Here is a 19,825-nt window from a genome sequence, read left to right as displayed (position 1 = left end):
AACTTGGCGCTTGGCCTCCTCTACATACGCATTGGATGACTTGGCTAAGAACTTAGTTCTGGAAGTCTGCATTTTGCCGGTTTAAGCTTTAACACCAGTTGGTTGTCATACTGAAACAGCCTGAACTGCAATGATCGTTCAGGTGAAGGAAGAGGAAGACACTGGGTGCTCTATAACAATAATACGAGGGTGAGGCGACATTTGATAGCCCAAGGAAGCAGAACGTAATGTGTGTCCTGTACGCAGTAAGCTGCGACCTTGTCGTGGAGTAAAAGCGTTGATTTTCGACAGGTTCCCACGACGTTTCGTCTTTACAGGCTCTCGTAAACTTGTCAAGAGATAATTAGGTTAAGTATATAACGCATCCCTGCTGCTAACTGCGTAAATCTGTAGGATCTCATCGGCAAAGTGCGACGGACATTCAGAGACGATTGTTTTAACTTCTCGTTGTATATATTCCCTTGTCCACGCTAGGTATCACACCGCGGGAGACTGACTTTCTTCGGAAGATGCCTACACTGTCATCTCAACACTGCAAGTGTTACACTACGGTATAGAGAATTGAATATTTGAGAAGGTCTCTAATTACCAACTTGACATAACATTAGAAACAGATTTGGGTATTACTGCCATAGTTATGGTTCCACTAGTATTCAGAGATACATCAATAGGAAGTTCATAGTGACTTACTGAGCTTTTCGTATACTGAGTAGTACGTGGCAATATAGTAATTTAATTGTGTTTTGCCTTCCCCCGGCATTCTAATTACCAAGAGCTACATCAGTATGTGATTATTGTTGACGATCTCGTGTATATTTTATACATTGTTATGTCGTTGGATGCTAACAAAGTTTGGAGGCTGCTTTGGAACAGATGAGTAAGAGCAAGAAGATTACTTGCAAAGTACTTTTATGTGATACGTCTTCCTAGGACATTGTAGGAATATACGCAAACATGTAAGTTGGTGGCGCTTAAGTTGAGCCAACAGAGATGTTCATTGAACTTCTAGTGATTAACTTTCGCCTGTGCTATAACTGCCCTAAAGCTTGTTGATAATTGTGTGTCATTATACCATGGTAATCGTGGAATCAAGCGATGGGTTAGTGCGTAGTTACTCCCTTGGGTTTTAGATGTCCTCGAGTATTCCTCTTACCAGTCCGGCGACAACTGCTTTCAGACCACAGAGTTTGTTATGTTTAATAACTCCGTGTAGAGATGCTTGCTTTGCTAGGACATCTAATTATTCATTTCCTCGTATCCCAGAGTGGCCTTCCATCCATACCATCACTATGCTGCGATAGTTCCTCTGCAGCCGAAACAATTATGAGGTTGCCACAATTCTCATGATGGTTTCTAATCGGCTATAGGGCGAACATACTATGAGAGATTATGACTATCGTGTCTGCTGTGGTCATCTGTGCGGATATAAGGGCTTCCAAAACGACAGTCAGCTGGGCTGTCATAGTACTGAAGTATTGAAGTGTGCATCCATCTTGTACAGGCCTTGTCGTTTATTTCAGGTTACCCAATAAACACTATTAGCGCCGTCACTCACGTACGCAGCGTGAGAGTGAGACAAAAATTCAATTGCCGTTGCTTTAGCTGCGTCGTGGCTTTAAAACGCTAAACTGGTCCCAGCATCAGTTTGTTGAAGTTGATGTTCCATATGGTCTGTTGTAAAGTGGTGGAAGAGGACTTTATCATGCTTGGTGCCTTAATGCATATATCTCCATATATTCAGCTACAACGGGTGAAAGTGGCTTATTTAGCAGTATTTGTCGCACATACAGAACCACGTTTTTCATCAAGGGGCAATATTCGTCGAAACAGAGCCACATTAGGAATTTGTTTGTGAGAAACGTTCGTTGCAGCTGTAACGATGGTTCATTCGCTTCAGCCAGTAGTGCATTGGTTGAAGTTGACATGAACGCCTGGACTTTGTACTGCAAAGTGTCGAGTCTTTGGAGGGTGCTGTCTGGTAATGATCCGGAGTATATGTGTCCGCAATCAAAGTATGTTCTTAGCAGGGACCGATATTATATCGTCGCTGACCGCCGATCGTAGCCCCACTATACTCCACTCGTAGATATGATAAGACTGTCTGCTTATGTCGGATATAATAATCCCATCTTAGTTTATCATCTGTAATCATCCGAAGATACTGTGTTGTTTTTGCAACTGGAAAACTGTGTTGTCCCAGTTACACTGTTTGCGGAAGTGATATACTGTGGCGAGTAATGATCATTAGAGTAGACTTGCTATCACAGATTTTTAAGCACGTGTCTATACACTACTCATATAGTGTAAGTCACCATTTGGTGCCACAAAATTTTCCGGATCTAGTATATTCACTAGCATTTTTCCCACTGCGTTTGCATTCCTGCAACCCCAGAGTGTATGGAGGTCGTTAAAGTCACCTAATACCAGAAGAGGTTTCGGATGGTGTCAAACATTAACTGTTGACTGGGAAACCTGTCGTTAGTTGCTTTGTATGTTAAGATCAAATCCAGATGGACATCCTCGATCCGCAGTCGAATAACCACCATTTGATTGTATCTTGCTGAGCGTCAATGGAAAAATGGATATCTTCCTTTAACAATAACGTTGCACCGCCTTAGCCATCGTCCATATCTTCTCTAATTACAAAGCTTCCCTGGATCGTGACGATTCGTAGGACTTTAACTAGGTTTTAGTGTTGGCAAGAAAGTCTCCTCTATATTTCATACAATTTACTCGCTGCTGGTATAGGAGCCGGGCGTACTGTATTAGAGGAGGAGGTGGTGGTATCGGCCGTGAATCCACTGGAGTCACCGATCCTGAGGTCTGCAGCATCGTCGTCATGGCATAGGCTAGTTGCTGTGCATCATAGATGGCGGTGCTAATTTTTCCATTGAGTCGCTGCTGCGTCGTAAGGAGCGGCATTTCTGTGCATTGTCTCAGAATTTTTGGGGGAGAAGTACCTGCATTCAAATAAGGCCTAGCGTCGAAAAGGCTACTGCTTGTGTAAAGGTAATATTATTGAGAGATACAATGTTGTGAATTTCCTTGTGTTTGAGATACAATTGGGAGTTTCGAGAAAGGTCACTATGACCACCGGCACAATGAATAAAAGTTGGGTGATTGGGACTAACACTGGCATAACTTCTATGTGGGCCTAAGCAGCACGCATATCTTGTGTTCCTTCTGCACTTTTTGCTGCCATGTTTAAATCTCAAACTGGTATAGCACTGTAAAACAGAGGGAACATACACTCCACTGGACAGCGAACTCCACGAATATAAATCTGTGTAGCCGCTCTCATCTAAACGACAAAAAAAAAAAAAAAAAAAAAAAAAAAAAAAAAAAAAATGGTTCAAATGGCTCTGAGCACTATGGGACTCAACATCTGTGGTCATCAGTCCCCTAGAACTTAGAACTACTGAAACCTAACTAACGTAAGGACAACACACACATCCATGCCCGAGGCAGGATTCGAACCTGCGACCGTAGCAGTCACGCGGTTCCGGACTGAAGCGCCTAGAACCGCTCGGCCACCAGCGGCCGGCTCTCTGCGAGTGCTTCAGGCCTCTTGTTGTAGGTGCATTAGATAAAATATGTTTGGGGAGTCTGTCTTGTGGGATGCCATGACTGCGTCACTAACTACTTCACCGGTGGGTTGATGAAGTGCATCAGTAGCCACTGCGACATTGCGCTGCTGATTTTGTGAAGTTTATGTAGTGGGAGGAGGGCTCCAGACGCCAACATCCGTGGTGGTGATCTCAGGGTAGCGGAAGTTCTAACGATTTGGCAGAGACTATGGAAATATATCAGATACTGCTACAAACCGTCGCTGTTTACACTGCGCGAACACTAACCGAGCAGGAAGTGTTGACACCATTGTACTGCACCGATGAATTTTCTTCCATATCACGTAGAAAACTGCTTCTAAGTCTTCATTATTACATGCCACATGTTGGTCTTAAAATATAAAGAATCCAGGTTGATTTTCGAAATTTTTGAGCTTACTTGTACTACCTCCTACCACACAATAACTTCGCTTTATCGACATGTTGAAAAAGATTAGTCGTTGACTACATTAATTACATGCTCTGTAGCAGCATGGGTATCAAAGTTTAGCAACATACACCGTTCTTTAGCTCCGCAAGGGCCACTCGTCGCTCGGACTCGTGGCAAGAATTGTAACGTTAACAGGCGCTTCTGAGACAGGAATTCACGTAGTATCTAACTCATGTCGCAGTTTAAAATGCGAAGATAACTCGGTTGCATTATTCAGTCTGAAATGTATTCTCGGTTTATATTTTATTAACTTAATAAACGCCGTTCAAACATAGTATGTCTAAATACTTTGTGTCTTGTGACTGTTAATCCAATAATATAATCGAGCAACGAGACTTGTTATGACGGCGAAACAGAAATTTTATGGGTGTACTGGGAAGTGTTGGGAAGTGCTGGGATGGTCTCCTATTTCTCCTCAGAAAACATGAAAGATAAATGGTTAAAATCCGAGAACGTGCAGAACGAAGTTAATATTAGCGGGTAGAAGTCACACATGACATTCCAGCCCATAGGTTATGTGATTACTGTGGCAGAAGGACAACGTCTGACAACAAAGCGGAAATAAATTAGTCACATAATGAAAGAAGTGGGCCTCTTACGAAGGATAAATGTAGGAACAGAAAAGGAGTGAAACTTTTTCGACTATTAAAACGGCGTGGGGGATCGGGACTCAAAGCTGGGACGTTGCAGGGTAAAGTGCTCTGCCTACTGAGCTATACAGACGCGACTCACAACCCACACTCACAGATTTACTTCCGTCAGTACCGCATCTCCTACTTTCCAACCTTTACAGAAGTTCTCCAACGTAAAATGCGAGACAAGAATTCCTGGAAGGAAGGATATTACTCCGTAGTGAAGTGTGGACGGAATACCCGTGGTCCAAGGGCTACTCTTTAAAATCCACTACGATACCTTGGAGCTGTCAGTGAGAGGAGGAGGCACCGGTCTCGTAAACATGAGGAACAGGCCGTGCGATATTTTTTAGTACTATCCAACGGTACTGGAGAACCAAGCACATCACCTTAAATGGAGTTATGATCAACGAAACGATCCAGCCTCCATTCACTATGTCCACCAGTCAATATTGGCCTCATCACGAGGCCGTTCGCACACCTTCAGGACATATTCGTCTATTGCAGTTACGTTGAGGAGAGTTTTCCGGAGACCACCCCACAACGAAAGACGTATATCGAAGCTTCCTCCAACAATTTCGCAATATGGCCCAACGGAAGTACCAGGCGATACAGTGGCAGAGAATACGGAGAGGGATTTATCTTCTCTCACTGTCAACGACTTCACTCTGTTCACCTGGTCGACCCACCATAGTGTCCCCACTGCGCGGTCGTCGACTCCGACGAGCACCTTTTGGTTTGTGACAAGGCAACCGACTGTTGTCTTCCCATGAAGAAAATGATGGCTATTTTATTGCGTACGGCGCATGCTTTGACCAGATCTAAGGACCAACTGTTCCCTGACGAAGTACACTTTCCCACCGCCCAGACAAATTCCGTAAACTGGATAAAGGATATGGTGACGTATTATCTATATCGCGAAGGTGACAAGGACGACATAAACTTCTGGCACATACTGCAAGATCAACATATGATCTTGTGCTGGCACGTAAAATACAGCACTTGTTTTTCCAATTACTTGGGTTTCTTATTCATGGATCCTCTGACCAGCTGGGATGTTCTGGTTGTGAGAAGTGAAATGAGAAGATGCTCGACGTTCTGGAACTAACGTTCATGCTAGATGTACTCTGGGGACTATATAATGTTTATAATTTTGCGATAAACCGACTTGGATACACACCATCTGGGCCATTTTAGGGTCCCGTTTTACTTTTGTTAGTGAATTATTTAAATCTAGACGGCATGGAGAGCCGTTTCACGTTTGGTAGAGTTATGGAGCACCTTTAGTTTCTGTATGTTGTGTTTTGCACCTATAAAAAGCAAAAATAAATTTCTAATGAATACTCAAAACGTAGTTGGCCCCGGGTTGGAACGCAGTCACTGCTTAAATTTCGAATACAAATCATTAGCATTGGCGGCTGAAGACATCCACATAATAAGTCACCCTCATTCTGTCAACGCCTTCTCAAAGAGAGAGGACAGTCTACAGCTCGTGGTCTAGTGGCTAGAGTTGTTGCCTCTAGTTCACAGGGTGCCGGGATCGATTCCCGGCCGGGTTGGGGATTTTCTCTGCCTGGGGACTGCGTATTTGTGCTGTCCTCATGATTTCTTCAGCATCATCATCGTCATCGTTCTTGTCAGTGGCTAGACGGGATTGAGAAAAATTGGGACTGCTTCAAAATTGGGACATTTACGGTTGCTGATGACCGCGCATTTGAGCGCTCCACAAATCAAACTATCATCATCGTTAAAGAGAGAAGAGGAGGAGCGGACAGAACTTCACGGCACTCTTTTGCCCTTGGGGTGGGAAAGTGGTTCTAAAAATGGAAGAAACAGCAATGATCAAAGGCATTTCGATGCAGAAGGCAATAGAAATTACTGCATTAAAGACACATCACATGTGCCACGTAATGAAAATGCGTCACGGTGAAATCTTCATTGGCAAAAGATTCCGGAATAATCCACCACTTGGATCTACGGGAGGGGACTGCCAAAGGGAAGATGACCATGAAAGAAATAAGCTTAACCAACGGAAGGATAACATTCTACGAGTCATGGCGTGGAATATCAGAAGCTTGACCGTGGTAGGCAAGTTAGAAGATTCGAAAAGAGAAGGGCAATGCAAAGGCTTAATCAAGATATAGTAAGAATTAGTGAAGTTAAATGGAGAGAAGAATTTTTGGTCGGCTGAGTATAGGTTAATATCAACAGCAGCAGAAAATGGCATAACGGTAGTAGGATTCGTTTTGAACAGGAAACGAAGGCACACACTGTGTTACTGTGAACAGTAGGGTTATTCTCATCTGAATCGACAGAAAACGAACACAGACTACGATAGTTCAGGTCTACATGCCAACGTCGCAAGCAGAAGATGTACAGATATGTAGTGTATTGGGATATTGAACGGGTAACGCACTACGTAAGGGAAATGAAAAACTAATAGTCATGCGGAACGGAATGCGGTTGTACGGAAAGGGGTAGAAGAGAGGGGAGAATGTGGGCTTGGTACTTGGAATAAGAGAGGAAAAGGACTAATTGAGTTCTGTAATAGTTTCAGATAGTACTGGCGATACTCTGTTCAAGAATGACAAAAAGAGGAGGTATACTGGGAAGAGGCCAGGGGATACGGGAAGATTTCAGGTAGATTACATCGTAGTCAGACAGAGATTCCGATATCAGATACTGGTTTGTAATGTATGCCCAGCAGCTGACATAGACTCAGGTCACAATGTAGTGGTGATGAAGAGGAGGCTGAAGTACAAGAGGGTGGTCAGGAAGAATAAATACGCTAATACGTGAGATAGGGAGGTACTTAGGAATGACAAAATACGTTTGAATTTCTCTAAGGCTATAGAAACAGCAATAAGGAATAGCTCAGTAGGCAGCACAGTTTTAGAGGAATGGACATCTCTAATAGAGTACAAAGAAGGTAACTGCGAAGAATCCTCAGGTAACAGAAGAAATACTTAAGCTGATCCATGAAAGAAGGAAGTACAAAAGTGTTCATGGAAATTCAGGATTACAGAAATAAAAATCACTTAGGAATGAAGTAAACAGGAAGTGCAGAGAATCTAACACGAAATGGCTGCACGAATAATGTGAATAAATCGAAAAAGAAGAGATTATCCGAAGGACTGTCTCAGCATATAGGAAAATCAAAACAACCACTGTAATTAAAAACAAGAGTGGTAACATTAAGAGCGCAACGGGAAATCCATGTTTGATTCAGGGGAAACTGCGTAAGTGGAAAGAATCCATCGAAGGCGTAAGATTTGTCTGATGTGATAGAAGAAGAAGAAACAGAAGTCGATTTAGAAGAGTTAGGTGATCCAATATTAGTATCATAATTTAAAAGAAATGCAGTAAATGAAGCAGGCCAAAAGGAATACAAACGTCTCAAAAATGAGATCGACAGGAAGTGCAAAATGACGAATCAGGGATGGTTAGAGGAAAAATGTAAGGTTGTAGAGGCTTATCTCACTAGGGGTAAGATAGATACTGCCTACAGGAAAATTAAAGAGCCCTTTGAAGAAAAGAGAGCCACTTGTATGAATATCAAGAGCTCAGGTGGAAACCCAGTTCTAAGCAAAGAAGGGAAAGCAGAAAGGTGGTAGGAGTGTATAGAAGGTATATACAAGGGTGATGTACTTGAGGGAAATATTATGGAAATGGAAGAGAATGCAGATGAAGTTGAAATGGTAGATACGATACTGCGTGAAGAGTTTGGCAGAGCACTGAAAGACCTGAGTCGAAATACGGCCCCGGGAGTAGACAACATTCCATTAGAACTACTACGGCCTTGGGAGAGCCAATCCTGACAAAACTCTACCATCTGGTGAGCAAGATGTATGAGACAGGCGAAATACCCTCAGACTTCAGGAAGAATATAGTAATTCCAATCCCAAAGATAGCAGGTGTAGACAGATGTGAAAATTACCGAACTATCAGTTTAATAAGGTAAAGCTGCAAAATACTAACGGGAATACTATACAGACGAATGGAAAAACTGGTAGAAGTCGACCTCGGGGAACATCAGTTTGGATTCCGTAGAAATGTTTGAAGACGTGAGGCAATACTGACCCGACGACGTATGTCAGAAAATAGATTAAGGAAAGGAAAACCTACGTTTCTAGCATTTGTAAACTTAGAGAAATACTCTTTTTCAAATTCTGAAGTTGGTATGGGTAAAATACAGGGAGCGAAAGGCTATTTACAATTTGTACAGAAACCAGATGGCAGTTATAAGAGTAGAGTCGTGTGAAAGGGAATCAGTGGTTGGGAACTGAGTGAGACAGGGTTGTAGCCTATCCACGGTGTTACTCAATCTGTATGTTCAGCAAGCAGTAAAGGAAACAAAAGAAAAATTTGGAGAAGGAATTAAAATCCATGGAGAAGAAATAAAAACTTTGAGGTTCGCCGATGACATTGTATTTCTGTCAGAGACAGCAAAGGACCTGGAAGAGTAGTTGAACGGAATGGACAGTGTCTTGAAAGAAGGATATAAAATGAACATCAACAAAAGAAATACGAGGATAATGGAATGTAGACGAATTAAGTTGTGTGATTCTGAGGGAATTATATTAGGAAATGAGACACTTAAAGTAGTAAAGGAGTTTTGCTATTTGGGGAGCAAAATAACTGATGATGGTTGAAGTAGAGAGGATATAAAATGTAGACTGGTAATGGCAAGGAAAGCGTTTCAGAAGAAGAGAAATTTGTTAACATCGAGTATAGATTTAAATGTCAGGAAGTCGTTTCTGAAAGTATTTGTATGGAGTGTAGCCTGTATGGATATGAAACATGAACCATGAATAGTTTGGACAAGAAGAGAATAGAAGCTTTCGAAATGTGGTGCTACAGAAGAATGCTGAAGAGTAGATGGGTAGATCACATAACTAATGAGAAGGTATTGAACAGAATTGGGGAAGAGTTTCTGGCAGAACTTGACAAGAAGAAGGGACGGGTTGGTAGGACATGTTCTGAGGCATCAAGGGATCACAAATATAGCATTGAGGGCTGCGTGCAGGGTAAAAATCGTAGAGGGAGACCAAGAGATGACTACACTAAGCAAATTGAGAAGGATATAGATTGCAGTCATTGCTGGGAGATGAAGAAGCTTGCAGAGGATAGAGTAGCATGGAGAGCTGCACCAAATCAATGTTGCAGAGGCACTTACCGTGAGTGTCTGACAATCCGTTTTTTTAGCGATGGCCTTGGTTTTTTAGAAAATCGATTTTGAATTTCATTGCGTGCTTTGTATCCCCGTAACATAAGAGGTATACCGTGTAAGTCAGCGCAGCGCAGTGGTAGAGACTAACGGCTACCGCGCTGAAGGTAAAGTGATCAAATCCTAATCGTGTACTTCGTTTTTCAAAATATCAACAAAAAGTTTAAGGTGTGCGAAATTGTAAAGATATATTCAGTTATTAACTTTTTCTGTCATATAATATTACAAATTGTTATTTTTCATCGTTCAGATTGCTTGATGTGCCAGAACAATATTGTGGCTGATACCTACCATAGAAACAACCGCAGCACCACGCGCATTTTATGAAAGCAACCGTCTTGCAGGCAAACGGTTTCATCATGAGTGATACCGGGAAACACAATTCTTTTGCATTCAAAAAGATTTGTCTTTCAACCGCTAATTTCGATGCGAAGCATGCGTATCTAATCATGCTTTCAAAATTAGGTGCCCTGAATTAAAGTTTGATTAGAGAATGTAACTTAATCGAATCTTTCCCAGAAGCGATGTCCCTATTGTCTTCCATCAAGTCGGGACTATCCTGAACAATCTTCGTGAAAATTTTCACCTGTCGGTAAAAACAAACAACGCAGGGCTGCCAATTAGGAGTGCACTTTGGTGGGACCACTTTTAGGGTGCAGGTGCTCGCCTTCCTTTCATCAGTGTACATCGTATAAAGTTGAATCGATTTGCCCTCTCCACGAATCGATAATGTACCAAAAAAAATTCTGTCCCACGTACGGAAGAATTACAGAACGCAAAAATTCTTCGTATACCAGTTTCGTGAACTTCCTGCATTTCGACTACATTTCTGTATTTCCCAGTTAATTCGTCTACTCGTTTTTGAAAATTAGAGTAAAATTTTGTGGTCTGTCTAGCATACATAGAAAAAAACATACGTGAGCACGATTCTGACACGGTACCTCAAGCGCAGAAGCAGTGCGTTTAGCCACAGCGCTACGCTGACTTTCTCGGGTTAGATGTAATGTTACAGCAATACACAGCAAGCAAAGAACTTCAAAATCACTTTTCTCAGAAAACAAGCCCCATCGTTAAAAAAACGAATAGCCTGGTACTCAGAGTAAGTACCTCTACAACACATTTGACACCGAACGAGGTTGCGCAGTGGTTAGACACTGGACTCACATTCGGGAGGACGACGGTTCAATCCCGCGTCCGGCCATCCTGATTTAGGTTTTCCGTGATTTCCCTAAATCGCTTCAGGCAAGTGCCGGGATGGTTCCTCCGAAAGGGCACGGCCGACTTCCTTCCCCATCCTTCCCTAATCCGATGAGACCGATGACCTTACTGTCTGGTCTCCTTCCCCAAAACAACCCAACCCAACATATTTGAAGCGCATCAAAATCCGTGATTTACACTATGGAGGGTCCCCTTGTAAGATGAAGAGGGTGGCACAAGAGAGGGATTCGTTGCGGGTGACATCGCACCTATGAGAAAACAGGACTGCCAATAAAAAAAAAAAAAAAACTAGAGCATCAATTTCGCATCCCGCGTACTATCCGCCTCTTCAGATGCGTAGTGAACGACGTGGATATGTTAACGAGCTTAATGGAAAGAGATTCGGCTCTATCGTTAAGTACTAACATTAAAAACACCCATCGATAGACTGGAGCAATCCATCAGTTCAGGTCACAGTTCTGAGGTAATAGCACTCACCAAACATGATGAGACTATTATGAATTCTAAACATGCATGGTGGTGCCTGTTTGTTCTATATCATGTCTCCCTACCACTTTCACGCAACGACGCTCTGAGCGTGTTTTTTTTAGGGAATTAACTAGTTTGAACCTGGGACCTGCTGCTGGTAAGGAGACGCCAGACCACACATGACATGTAGAATTCAGAAGAGTTCAGTGAGACTAGCGATGATACAACCAAATACTAAATGATCTCAGCGTCAGCTCCACTGCACTCCTTGTAAAAGAATCTTAATTCTAACTAAATATAGTGGAAAGGGTTCAAGGCTTTCCTATTTTTAGTTAGCTGGTAAAATAACGTCGAAAAAGTAGTTAAGTTTACCATTGGAAATTTATTCTAATCACAAAACATCGTTTATAAATTGCACTATTGATAAAAGGAAATGTTTTAATACAGGATGGTAAAAACCAACAGCGTTCAACAAAAATGTGAACGAATATTCCCTAAATGGGTTTCCAAGTTCTAAAATCGATCGAAGGATGACCTATGCCATATCACATCCATAATCTTGGTTTAAATTAAGTTTCACAAAAGATAAAACTATCAAAATGGTCTACAGTGACCCTCAATTATCTTTAATTACTTATTTAACTTGTCGTAAATTACAGTGGCTGATGTGGCTTCTCAATAACTATAGAAAAGAAAAATCATCGCGTTTCAGATCTGTTCTTCAAGTGGCAAATGTGAACACCATGAGTTTTAATTAACGATCACCATTAGTTTTACGGAAAAAAGAGGGGTGTAACAGATGAGTCTTCTGCAGTTCTGAGTGAAGCCTTATGCGCTCAAAAATGCGGCATCGCGTGCGTTCATTACCTTGTCGGTGTTTAGGCAGCGTCAGGGCGGCAGCGGCCGGCGCAGCAGCCATCCAGCCCGCCGTCTCGGAACTCACTCTCGAGCTTCCCTTTACTACAATTTACCGAAGTTAGTTTAAAAAAGCTATCTGGCTGTGTTTTCATCTGACCAATCAGGGTCTCAATGTTAACCTTACGCTCCGCCTACAAAAATTCTGTCTATCCAATGGGAAACGTTATACTTTTCGTGGTGGGGCAATGTTTTTAAAGTTTGCAACGTAACAGAGACGCTAAAAAGTCTCACGCTAAAACCTGCAGCTAGTGTGGTCCTTTTAGCGTTATCGTGAGATCTATACTGCTCTTCTGGAGGGCTCTATCTTTTAACATGGGCTGGGGAGTGATCCTAATGTAACAGACACGCGAAAAAAGTCTCACGCTAAAACTTGCGGGTGGTAGTGGCCCTTTTTGTGTTATCGTAAGATCTATACTGCTTTTCTGGAGGGCTCTAGCTTTTAACATGGGCTGGGGGTTGTCCTTGACATACCTGAGACGCGAAAAAGCCTGACGCTAAAACGTGCGGGTTGTATAGTTGTACAGGTAGGCTCGTGGCGTGGGTGCCCAGCACCTCCCCACGGTTCTGCTCTCGGCTTCTGTCCTCGTTTCTCCCCTCGGAACTGCGTCTGCCTCAAGGTGGGAAGGTACGACATGCATTTAGGCATTCTTGTGTTAGTCTGTGGTATTCCATTTGCTCACTCGTTACTCGTATTACTTTGGTTAATTTAATGTCACAATTTATTCGGAGCTATGTGATATACTACTGGATTTGCTTATCACGTCAGGGTTTTCATGTAAGGTGTTGGATTTGCCTGACACCTTACAGAATGTTCGACTGTAATTCACCGGCTTCACTTAATATCTGTTCCTGTGTGAGATTCGAGGTTCAGTTACTTGCTGCAGAAATGTCGGCAGTGAATATTTGTTTTAGCAGGTATGAAGTGAGACTGAGGTGCGATACTCACGGCTCCACGCCTTCGACGTCGAAGTAGTGGAAGCGCACCGCGACCCTCTGTCCGGGCCGGCCGTGGAAGAAGTAGTGGCACTCGGTGTCCCGGGGGTAGAGTCCGGGGAAGTTGGGGCTGGAGAGCCGGCCCGCCGACGCCACACTGCTGTTGAACGAGAAGGCGCACGGCCACGCCGACAGCTGCCGGCCGCCCACCGAGGACACGCCCAGGTCTGCGGCACGGCACGTCGCCACAGCCTCAGCCGAGTGGCTACACTGCTCTGGGAGTTCCACTACTGTGTGATAACACACTGCAAGCAGATGCCGCGTGCCAATGACACAAAGAAAGTCTCTGATTTTTAAATATTCACTACGTGATCAAAAGTATCCGGACAGTATCAAAAACATACGTTTTTCATATTAGGTGAATTGTGCTGCCTCCTACTGCCAAGTAATCTATATCAGCGACCTCAGTAGTCATTACACATCGTGAAAGAGCAGAATGGGGCGTGCTGCGGAACTCACGGACTTCGAACGTGGTCAGTGGTTGGTTGTCACTTTTGTCATGTGTCTAACCGCAAGACTTCCACATTCCTAAACGTCCAAAACGTACATTTTTCATATTAGGTTTCCCATATGATAGTGAAGTGGAAACGTGAAGGGACACGTACAGCACAAAAACGTACAGCCGACCTCGTCTGTTGACTGGCAGAGACCGCCGACAGTTGTAGAGGGTCGTAATGTGTAATAGGCAGACATCTATCCCCATCATCAGACAGGAATTCCAAACTGCATCTGGATCCACTGAAAGTACTATGTCAGTTAGGCGGTAGGTGAGAAAACTTGGATTTCATGGTCGAAAGGCTGCTCATAAGCCACACATCACGCCGGTGAGCGCCTAACGACACCTCCCTTGGTGTAAGGAGCATAAACATTGGACGATTGAACAGTGGGAAAATGTTGTGTGGAGTGACGAATCACGGTACCCAATGTGGCGATCCGATGGCAGGGTGTGGGTATGGCGAATGTCCGGTGAACGTCATCTGCCAGTGTGTGTAGCGCCAACAGTAAAATTCGGAGGCGGTGGGGTTATGGTGTGATCCTGTTTTTCATGGAGGGGGCTTGCAACCCTTGTTTGTAGTGGCTCTATCACAGCACAGGGCACATTGCTGTTTTAAGCACCTTCTTGCTTCCCACTGTTGAAGAGCAATTCCGAGATGGCGATTGCTTCTTTCAACTAGATCGAGCACCTGTTCATAATGCACGGCCTGTGGCGGCGTTGTTACACGACAATAACATCTCCGTAATGGACTGGCCTACACAGAGTCTTGACATGAATTGCATAGAACACCTTTGAGATGTTTTAGAACGCTGACTTCTTGCCAGGCCTCACCCCCAAGAAACCTTTCAGCACCTGATTGATCGTTTGCCTGCGAGAGTGGAAGCTGTCATCATGGCTTAGGGTGGGCAAATACCATACTGAATTCCAGCATTACGGATGGAGGGTGTCACGAGCCAGTAAGTCATTTTCAGCCAAGGGAGCGTATACTTTTGATCACATAGTGTATTCGACCTGCTTCACAAGCCGATGTGTTCTACAGGGGTTCAGATAAAGTTCTGGGATGTTCTTCAACTTGCGTGTGTAACAACGAAGTTTTTATTTGCAAAATGACTTAAGATGTTTCTTACAACTAGGTTCGGGATGAACACTTTCATTTATCTTTCACTGACGCACAATGAGCCCTCCATTGAACACACGATAAACATTCAGACAATAATATATCTCGCCCGATACGTTTCCTGCCATGTACTGCTCCCATCACCCCCCCCCCCACCCCCCCTCCCCCAAATAAAATATCACAACATATTGTAACATCAGGTGATTTCAGAGTCTAATAGTTCAATTTGAGTTTCGTACACCCTTTACGACCGATCCACCACTGAGGCTGCGTATTGTTAGCAAATACTTTGATATACATACAGTGTTGGTCTGTCATCTTGTAAAATATATCTTTCGTCATGCTCTCGTAGTTGTGAAATTAAAGAGCAAGCCAGCTGCCACAAGGAGACCCTACCGACAACAGCATGAGCAGGTATCCTACAGTTGACCCAAAGGTTAACTTGTGGTTTCAATTCTCAAGTTAAAATCAGAAGTTTATTCACGCATGTACAGGATAGTCTTATCAAGCCGTATGAATCCTTCTGTAGCGCCATGTACTCCGGATGACTCTTTCACGCATTCGGAAACGTCGACTGTACAGGTAATTTAACGTCAGAGTTTTTTTGTTTAAATGCCTTTCAGAAACCACCAGTGACGGGAAAAGACAGCGGTGCACACATATCGGAACAAGCAATGGTGGACATCAGGATTCGGGTTGACAGTACATGGTACTTACATAGATGGAAATAAATGCCATGTTCTCTTAACGATACTTGCCGGGGAGCCCAGTCTGCCAACCTGGAGAAGTAAGGCTACTATGTCCCCATTATTACCTTTTTTGCAATGTTTACTACTGCAAATTTTTGTGCATTTTGGAATCAACGTGCTTCGCGTAGACAAATGAGATGAGGAACTTTAGAGATAACTCCCAAATAATAGACGTGATTGTATGATTCCGTCCATGATGTTTAATTTTTCGTACATATAGAGAAATCACCTGCTACATAATACAAGGTGAAACAGCTAAGACGGGTCCCACAATGGGAAAATACATTTCCTGACACAAAAAAAGGAAGCACCCAGAGGATTTCGTAGGATGACAATGTCACTTCGTACACATGTACGCCATTTAATGATTAAAATCTGTATTTTACGCTGTAACCAGGACTGGTAGGGTATTTAAAGCCCATGAATTGATCAGTTTCTGAGTGATCACTGTGTAGAACACGGATGTGCCTTGTACTCTTGTCTATCAGCGTTTTCAGCACTTGGAAGAGTTTGAAAGGGTTATTATTGCTAGAATCCTTTTACCTGATTTGTCGAATCATACAGTAATCCACATTTGTAGGACATTTGTATGTGACATTGGCGAGATGTAGGACTGCTTCGAAACGTGAGGACAGGCATACACTCTAAGGTTCCGATCGACTACCTCTGACCACCAACGGAGGATTGCTATGTTGCTCACCAAGCACGTTGTAGCTCCTTCATATCGGCCATCTGAATACAAGTAACAGACTCCCTACAACGTATTATATCATCCCACAGCTATGGTCAGAATCCAGCAGCAACCGGACTGTGAAAACCAGAACACAAACGGCTGATTAGATTAGATTAGATTAATACTTGTTCCATAGATCATGAATACGACACTTCGTAATGATGTGGAACGTGTCAGGTTTGGATTAGTGCCGTGACCAAGAAGTATGGACAGGTGATGAATAGCATCGTACTGTGTTCAATGATGCATTGTTGTTCTTACTATCCCATCGTCGGTGTGTATGGTGCCAAGCTGTTTTGAAGAGGCACAGCAGTGTTGTTAGTCCTGGTGTCAAGGTATGGAGAGTCATCTGGACAATTTGGTCGTTACTGAGAAAACTAAGACGCCGCAATGATACGTGATGTACATTTAGTGTCGTAGCGGCCGCTTATAATTTAGAGAGCCCGCAAGGTGAATTGCCAACCTCCCTTTAACAGCTCATATCGCAACATCGCCAGTGTACGTAAACAACAAAAGACTTTCCGCATAAACACGGAACTACTTCGTCACAAACTATGTGACAGAGATCCTCCAATTGGAATTAATGTGACTAGGTGTAGTACTCCGCCGAATCGGCGTTATGAGCACGCCAGCAGAGTCAGACCGGCAGTATGTACCTGCAGCTAGAACAGCTTCGGCCAGTACCAACGCCGGTTCTAGCATAGTAGGCACTCACCGTAGCATTCAGTAAAATTTTATATTTTTCTAATAGTATAGAACAGTATTTTGATTATTATTTTCTTTTCATTGTCTTGCTCTCCTAACTAGCTTTTGCCACTACAAGAGTTGTTGTGCTTCTTGTTGTTCTTGCGTTTGGAAATTAGTGCACCCCAAGAAAGAGTTTTGGTTACAACAAAGTATGTTCAAATTTGACTCTTAGTTCTTTCCTATCGACTGCAGGACACTACATTTATTGACGACGAGGATCAAACTTTGATTTTTCAACGAAATGGCCTTCTCAGAGAAACTTCTTCAGTCCTTGGTGGAAACTAATCAGATTCAGGCAGCATTCACAAGATCAGAACTTTGCCCTCACTCCTCAGCATTGTAAGAGGTAGCTCGTATAGTTGATTCTATTGCGGGTAAACTGAACACTTTGCCCATGGCTCCACCGACATTTCCGGCTTTTAATAAGTCCGTCGAACCATGGTCAAATTACTTCATCCAATACTTTACCAACAGCCGAATGCATTGTAGAAATTTATTTTGTGAATATCTAATATGCTACCAGTTTCGGCATTATATTGATGCCATCTTCAGACCCCACAGGTCATAGTCGTACACGGAAGGAGCCATATAACTGGATTTGTGAATCAAATCTTTATGCAACAGCTCTGCTCTGGTGTCGCCTGGCCACAAATAGCTGTTGTATAACGATTTGATTCACGGATCCAGTTATATGGCTCCTTCCGTGTATACCGATTTTACGACTATGACTTGTGTGGCCTGAAGATGGCATCAATGTAAAGCCCGAAACTGGTAGCACATAAGAAGTTCATAAAATAAATTTCTACAGTACATACGGCTGTTGGTAAATTATTTCATCAAGAAATACATGCCAGCCGTTGTCCCATGGTTCATAACGGATCAACTAAGTTGGTCAAATTGCGTCGCACGGTTGGAACAACAGTTACGGGCACATGGGATCCAGGACGAAAATCGAAGTCGAGGTCAGTCGGTCTACAGGTGTATCGTTTCATTCAACATTGGAACCCTGAGCAGCCCCCTCACGATCTCTTGTTTACTCATATTAAAGGTTGCCTTTTTGCGTACAGACACACACCACCTCCACCCTTAAGACTTTCTTTTCTTGTTGAATGTCCCAAGATCAGACATATTGGGAATGGATTCCGACATTCCAGGGTCCCTCCTACGCTTGCAAATTCCGGTGTGCCAACGTTGCTTGCAAGCAGTCTTATGCCTCTTCGTTGATTCACGAAATGGTAATGTTTCACACACCTGACGAGGGTCTTCTGGCTGATATTTTGAAATTACAGGACCCGTCCCTCCAACCATGTCTGCTGATCATTCGTGCGTTTGAACATTTTCACTGGCTACAACCGCCGCGTCTTGATCGGCTGTTTTTGCGGCTCGCCAGTTGCCTAGCGCCGAGCGAGAGTCTCGTCGATCCGTTGGTACATCCAGTGAGGGAAAGCTTCTCACCCGCTTTCCATCATGTCTGGACTCACCAACGATCGGAGTGCCCCCCACTGGCGAGCAAGGTGCACGGCTTGCAGCCGAACGGGCAATATCGCCGTTGTATGTCAGGCTTTGCAGAAACATCACGTAGACGCCATGCTTCCTGCAGACGCACATATTCCTCACGAATCGTCACCTCAGGAGGTGGCAGCCTTGCATTCTACTGATGGACAAGTGTACTTCATCATTCTCCAGTCGGGAGCCCGTTTTCTCCTTACCTTGGAGGCCATGCATATTCCGGTGGTCTTCCAAATTGATACGGCATCGTCCGTTTCTGCTGAGGATGATGACACGTACCGACGCTTGGGCTCGCCAGCTTTGTCTGAGTACACTCGCTCCTTGCAGGGTTTCAGTAATCACCCTAGATCAGCCGACTCTCATGGATATGATGGGGTGCCTAGCGGAATATTAAAGTACTGTGCTGCACATGTTAGGCCTGTATTTAGCCATATTTGTTATTTTTCCTTTACGAATGGTTAGTTTCCTGAACGATTAAAGTACTCAGTAGTGAAGCCGTTTTATAAATGGGGAGAAAGGGATCATGTAGATAATTTTAGACCTATTTCTATGCCGTCAGTGTTTGATAAAGTTACTGGAAAGGCTGTGTATGTAAGGATTATTGATCATTTTATATCACACGATTTGCTGTCAAATGTACAGTTCGGCTTTAGAAGTCCTTTGACAACTGAAAATGCTATATTCTCTTTTCTCTGTGAGGTACTGGATGGTTTAAACAAAAGGTTTCGAACGTTAGGCATATTCTTTTTTAGATTTAACTAAGGCGTTTGATTGTGTTGATCACAAAAATTGCTCCCGAAGTTGGACCATTACGGAATACGGGGAGTAGCTGACAACTCGTTCACCTCTTACTTTTGCAACAGACAGCAAAAGTTCATAATTCACAGGGTTGAGAATGGCTGTGATGTGGGGGCCTGAGTGGGGTACGGTCAAGTGTGTGTGTGTGTGGGGGGGGGGGGGGG

The 19,825-nt window shown here is 43.4% G+C and overlaps 1 protein-coding gene across 2 annotated transcripts in view; it reads right to left on the bottom strand.

Moving 5' to 3' along the window:
- Positions 1-19,825, bottom strand: part of LOC126336137 (suppressor of lurcher protein 1-like) — a 659,041-nt gene that overhangs the window by 19,094 nt on the left and 620,122 nt on the right. For both annotated transcript variants that reach the window (XM_049999628.1, XM_049999627.1), the window contains exon 11: positions 13,466-13,679. In XM_049999628.1, the coding sequence (XP_049855585.1) occupies positions 13,466-13,679 (214 nt within the window). The remainder of the gene's footprint in view (positions 1-13,465; positions 13,680-19,825) is intronic.

Source organism: Schistocerca gregaria, chromosome 2 (genome assembly GCF_023897955.1).
Source record: "Schistocerca gregaria isolate iqSchGreg1 chromosome 2, iqSchGreg1.2, whole genome shotgun sequence".
NCBI classification, from domain to species: domain Eukaryota; kingdom Metazoa; phylum Arthropoda; class Insecta; order Orthoptera; family Acrididae; genus Schistocerca; species Schistocerca gregaria.
This window is presented reverse-complemented; position numbering and strand designations above follow the sequence as displayed.